General features: G+C 39.5%; 1 protein-coding gene across 2 annotated transcripts in view; it reads left to right on the plus strand.

Moving 5' to 3' along the window:
* thrb (thyroid hormone receptor beta) overlaps positions 1 to 4,093 on the plus strand; it is a 188,534-nt gene extending 184,441 nt beyond the window's left edge. For both annotated transcript variants that reach the window (XM_052015770.1, XM_052015771.1), the window contains exon 9: positions 1,413 to 4,093. In XM_052015770.1, coding sequence (XP_051871730.1) covers positions 1,413 to 1,654 — 242 coding nt within the window. In that variant the 3' untranslated portion in view covers positions 1,655 to 4,093. The remainder of the gene's footprint in view (positions 1 to 1,412) is intronic.
* The last annotated feature ends 1,993 nt before the right edge of the window (positions 4,094 to 6,086 follow it).

Consider the following 6,086-nt stretch of genomic DNA (forward strand, 5'->3'; position numbering starts at 1 on the left):
GAGCTATCACCCAAGACACTGTTCTCTGTTGGAAGGTCAATGAAGGTAAAAAGAGAGAAATGAGAAAGAGTGACATTGACTTACATGATTCACAAGCCTAATGTTTATATGTGAATAATTAAGTAGCAGCTCACAGACTAAATATAAAGTTAGAATGTACTGGAATCCAATTGAAGTGCAGTAATGAGGTCATTCCGATTTGGCAGTGCAGCAGTAATTGGCTTTTTGTCTATCAAAATGTACGCTTTCCAAATGTTTTCCTGCTGCTGATATTTTACTAAGTGGTAATATTAAGTCTGCCACAAGATGTATAAAATAATTTCCTGTGTCACCGTAACTAGACAGGCTACACATTGGTTCTAGGATACAGTTATTGATCAAAGATTTTTTAAGAGGTAGTTGAAGCAAGCTCAGCCAGAAGTGCCAGGTGGACGATCCTTCTTGGCTTCTGCCCAAGATCCCTACCGTCACAGAAGCCAGTCTCTCCAGGAGATTCAAAACTACAATAGTAAAGACTATGGGACCGAAGAGCATCCCAGCTGAAGTACTGAAGACCTGCTACATCTCCACCAAGCTGTTTCAGAACAGTTACAGCACTGATTTCTACCCAACAATATGAATAATTGGTCAGAAGCAAGGCATATCCAATCTCACTAATCACTACCCAATTAGTTTATTCTTCATCATCAACAGAGTGATGGACAGTATCGTCGACAGTGCTGTCAAGCAGTACCTTACAGTAAGCTGCTCAAAAATACTCCGTTTGGGCTTTGCCAGCAGCATTCAGTTCCAGACTCATGACAGTCTCGCTATAAACCACAGAACAAAGAGTTAAATTCCAGAACTGAATTGAAAGTCAGTTGTCTTAACATGGGAGTGAAAGTAATATATGACTATACAGGTAAGAAATTTAAGTTTCTAGGCCCAATCATCATCAGCTGTTTCAACAAATTGAGTCCAGCACTACTGAATACTTCACACGCAATTGGTCATTTCTATCTGCAGCATTGTAGTTTTCTGGGGTTTTCTGAGAGGTTTACTGGCAAGGCTTAATCGATAGTAATGGTGGAATTATACCTTGTCATAGTTTGATATATCCTGCTAACAATTTTCCAGTTAAACATATATAATTGGTCATTGAAAATATTCAACCTGATAAATATATAACACCATATTTTACTCGTAGCCCAGATGTTCCTGTATCTTTGACAGAATAAATTGTGTTGGATTTTGGGAGCTCTTAATTAGCCAGTTTTGAATACATTCCATTAAAGCTGTTCACGCAAATTATATGTTAGAAGCAAGCACGTTGGCATCATCGCCTAATATTTATTCATGTGTCAGGCTGTACTACAGAATTAACTATTTTCTGCTAGGTTTCCTAATGGTAGCACCTCATTGTTTTTGTGTAGATCGACCTGGCCTTACCAGCATAGACAAGATAGAAAAAATCCAGGAGTCCTTCCTCCTTGCATTTGAACATTACATTAATTATCGCAAACACAACGTTGCCCACTTTTGGCCAAAACTACTGATGAAGGTGACAGACCTGCGAATGATCGGAGCCTGCCATGCAAGCCGCTTTCTTCATATGAAAGTGGAATGTCCAACAGAACTTTTTCCACCATTATTCCTGGAGGTCTTTGAAGATTAGGAAGTTAACTTCGAACAGCTGCACTACCCTAATATCTGTAAACTGCATTAGCACTACTGAGCGATGTTTAATTGCACTTCACAGAGTACCTTTTTCCAGAAATGTTGGGGAAACATTCCATTAATGCGGGTACTAGTGATTTTGTGAAGGTAGATTTTTTTGTACACATTTTCACTTACCTTGTGGACTGATGTTGTTCATGTTTGTTTTCAGATGAGATGATATGGTATAATATTGTTTGTGGTAAGGAACTCCAAACTCCAGTGTCATATATGAGTTTTCTCCTGCATGGATTTTAATGGAATTTAATATGATTAAATGCACTGCAGCTATTGTTGCAGGCAAGTCACTGTAGCCCAAGGCTTAACTAATTTGATATTTTTAGGGAAATTGCAGAATAGTTCTGAGGTGAAAAATGTTCTTTAACTGGAACCAAAATTCAAGTGTAAGGAAGATAACTGCTAGAATCCCTCTCCTCCACCAACATCTGAACCATATTCCTTTCAGTATTTATTCATTGTTCATGTACATATCCAAGACTGTGAATTAAGGGGATAAATAGATGCAGTTAAAGTGTGCTGTGCAGGTCAAACAAACATGAATAAATTAGCATCTACAAAACTTCAGTACATTTCAGTAAGAATAAAGTCTGAACAACAGAATGACTTAACGAGTTACCCAACAGCATTCTCAACCAAGTTGCCAATTCTAGCAGCACATGTTGTACAGATTGTTCTACAAGTAGACAGTTCCAATCAGACAGATTGAAGAGGCAGCCAGAATATTCAAGTGGAAACATTCACAATTTGAGTCATAAGGATTTCTTTTCCAAGATTGGAGTTGAAGGTAGATGGGGGGGAGGGAAAGGACTCAAACCTAGCTTTGGTTATGCTGCATCTTTCTGAAAGTGTTTGACACTGGTCTTGAATACCAGCAATGGAAAAGCATCTTTCCCTCAACGCTGACATCATTAATTTGGCCTGGGTATTCAACTGATGTCAAGAGTGGAGAAGAATTTCTCTGCATGTGTTAGAATATCGTTGCTAAATCCAGCAGCTGTCTTTCAGGAACTTTTTTATTGGGAACGTGCCTGTGCAAAATCCACCTCTTACCAAATAGATAATCTAAAATAATCCTTTTAATGAGCTTTTATCCATTTCTGAATATCATAAACAATTTCCCACAGCTTGAGAAAGCTTATTTATACGGTGCTAACCAGTGGTGCTCTCATGCCTCCTGTGAATGGAGCTATAACTTCTGCAGCTTTTCTCTTCAAACTGTGGGAATAAATAATAGCGTCAAAAATGTCAGTATATATGCCTTGATACTGAGATCCTTATAGTGCCATGTATATTCTTCAGAAGTAGCAGTAATGCATTCTCTTTGCAAATACAGTAGTTCTTGATCAATGTTGCTGACGAGAACTTCAGGATTGAAGCCTTGTAGACTCAGTCTTTCTCCTAGACCATTTTCCCATGTTCTACCGATAATGTTTTGCTGAGTGCACCTTTCAGCGCACCCTTCTGTTTTATCTGATAGGATCACGTCAATCGAAAATTGAAGTTCGGTGCAGAATTTTCAAAACAAAAACATAGCCAGTCTTCTGAAATGGAAGGTTGTTTCTGGCACCACTGAATAAGAGCTATTGTGCTCCTGATTTTTTCCCCCACCTGAAGTACTGCTTCTACCTAAAATGAAGCTTGCAGTACAGCAAGAAAAAATACAACAAAATTGTGTCTAAATGAGATGAAGAGATAAAAGTAAGAGGGGGAGACTCTGAGGGGTGAAACCTCAAAGGATATGAAGTGATTAAGCATTACTTTTAAGAAAGAATTTTTCCCAAGATTTTAAAAAGTCTTGCCCTCCTAACAGGGCTGGATTGGGATATTGCATACACTTTGTCAGTTCTTGGTAGTCAAGTTGAATAATTTTGTAAAATAATAGATAGTAAATCCAAATGACCATTAGTCATGACTTCGCTGAACTCACGAGCTGAGAATATTGAATGCACAGACAATCAGGATACAATAAACTGTGTAGGGAGCCAGAATTCTAATTTTTATATGTGAAATACATTAATTAATATTGAATGATATAACTAAGGAAAACAAGCCACTTTTATAGAATCTTACCAGATGTTTGCACAGTTAATTAAATTTATGATATTTCCTTGATATTTTTAATAAAAACGACCACTTGAAAAAAATAGAATTTAAAGAAATGAAGCAAAAGTCACCTTTCCAATCTCGTTACAATCATGTTTAAATGATAAATATTTAATTGTTATGTAAATACGATGGTATGTTTGTGCTGTAATGTCCATTGTGTGAGGAAGATTGCGATAACAAAATGTGGCAAATGAGCCTCAAGTTTGCACTGTAAGGGAATGTAATTTGGTTTGTGTTCTGTTCAAGCAGCTGTTAAATCTGTACAGAAATATTCCATTGAGTAAATTTTGCTTTTTCTATCTATAGATTTAAAACTAATATTTCTCAATGTGTTCCTATTAGAGTCTATGCTGCCTGCAGAGCAAGTATTCATATATGAGCAAGAATGTTTTGTTGAACATTTAGCTGCGTGTAAATTTAATGTATGCTCTGATTAATTTGCTTTCTTGTCATATGAATATTGCAATGTCATGTGGTCCTAAAATGGTTTGTATGTCCAGTTTGAATGTTTGTGATTTTAAACTGTAACATTTTCCAATACTTCATGTTGAAATTGTGCTGTTGAGGTTTTAGTGAATGCACAGTGACAAAAATTGAACATCCTTTATACCACAGGGAACAGAAATGGGATGCAACACACTAAAGAAAGTGTTTCATTTACTACATATCACACATCAGAATTATGGAGACCTATATAAACCTTATCCCCATTCAATCTATCCCCCTCTCTATTTCACCTCCCATAACCCTCTATTCCTCTATTTTTCTTTCATCCATGTGCCTGTCTAATAGTCTCTTAAATTACCCTATTGTATCAGCCCCTCCCACCCCCCGCCCCAGCAGTGCATTCCAGGCACCCACCACTCTCTGTGTAAAAAACCCACCTCTGACATCTCCCCTGAAATTTCCTCCTCTCACCTTAATTGGGTGACCTCTAGTATTAGCCATTGCTGCCCTGGGAACAAGGTGCTGGCTGTCCACTCTGTCTATGCCCCTCATAATCTTATACATCTCTATTAAGTCTCCTCTCATCCCCCGTCGCTCCAAAGAGAAAAGCCCTAGCTCGCTCAGTCTCTCCTCATGAGACATGCTCTCCAACCCAGGTAACATCCTGGTAAATCTCCTCTGCCCCCTCTCTAAAGCTTCCACATCCTTCCTATAATGAGGCGGCCAGAACTGAACACAATACTCCAAGTGTGGTCCAACCAGAGTCTTATGGAGCTGCAACATTACCTCTCGGCTCTTGAACTCAATCCTCCGACTAATGAAGGCCAGCACACCATACGCCTTCTTAACCACCCTATCAACTTGCATGGCAACTTTGAGGGATCTATGTACTTGGACCCCAAGATCTCTCTGTTCCTCCACACTGCTAAGAATCCTGCTATTAACCATGTACTCTGCCTTCCAGTTCATTCTTCCAAAGTGTATCACTTCATACTTCTCTGTATTGAACTCCATCTGCCACCTCTCTGCCCAGGTCTGCATCCTGTCTAAGTCACATTGCAACCTATGACAACCTTCTACACTATCCACAACACCACAAACCTTCATGTCATCAGCAAACTTACCAACCCACCCTTGCACTTCCTCATCCAAGTCATTTATAAAAATCACAAAGAGCAGGGGTCCCAGAACAGATCCCTGCGGAACACCACTGGTCACTGACCTCCAGGTCGAATACTCCCCTTCTGCAACCACCCTCTGCCTTCTGTGGGCAAGCCAATTTCAAATCCACCCAGCCAATTTTCCACGGACTCCATACCTCATGACTTTCTGAATGAGCCTACCATGGGGAACTTTGTCAAACGCCTCACTAAAATCCATATATACCACATCCACTGCACTACCTTCATCAATTTGTCTTCCTCAAAAAATTCTATTAGGCTCATGAGGTACGACCTGCCCGTCACAAAGCCATGCTACCTATCCCTAATAAGACTATGCTCTCCAAATGCTCATAAATCCTGTCCCTAAGAATCCTCTAAAATAGTTTGCCCACCCCTGACGTAAGACTCACTGGTCTATAATTCCAGGGTTTATCCCTTTTGGAACAACGTTTGCCATCCTCCAATTCTCCAGTACCACTCCTGTGGCCAGGGAGGACTCAAAGATCATCATTAACGCTCCAACAATCTCTTCCCTCACTTCCCATAGTAACCTGGGGTATATCCTGTCCGACCCCAGGGACTTATCTATCCTAATGTCTTTTAGTAGCTCCAACACTACTTCTTTCTTACCCTCAACATGCTCCAACACATTTG

Source organism: Pristis pectinata, chromosome 5, assembly GCF_009764475.1.
Source record: "Pristis pectinata isolate sPriPec2 chromosome 5, sPriPec2.1.pri, whole genome shotgun sequence".
In the NCBI taxonomy this organism is placed as follows: Eukaryota; Metazoa; Chordata; class Chondrichthyes; order Rhinopristiformes; family Pristidae; genus Pristis; species Pristis pectinata.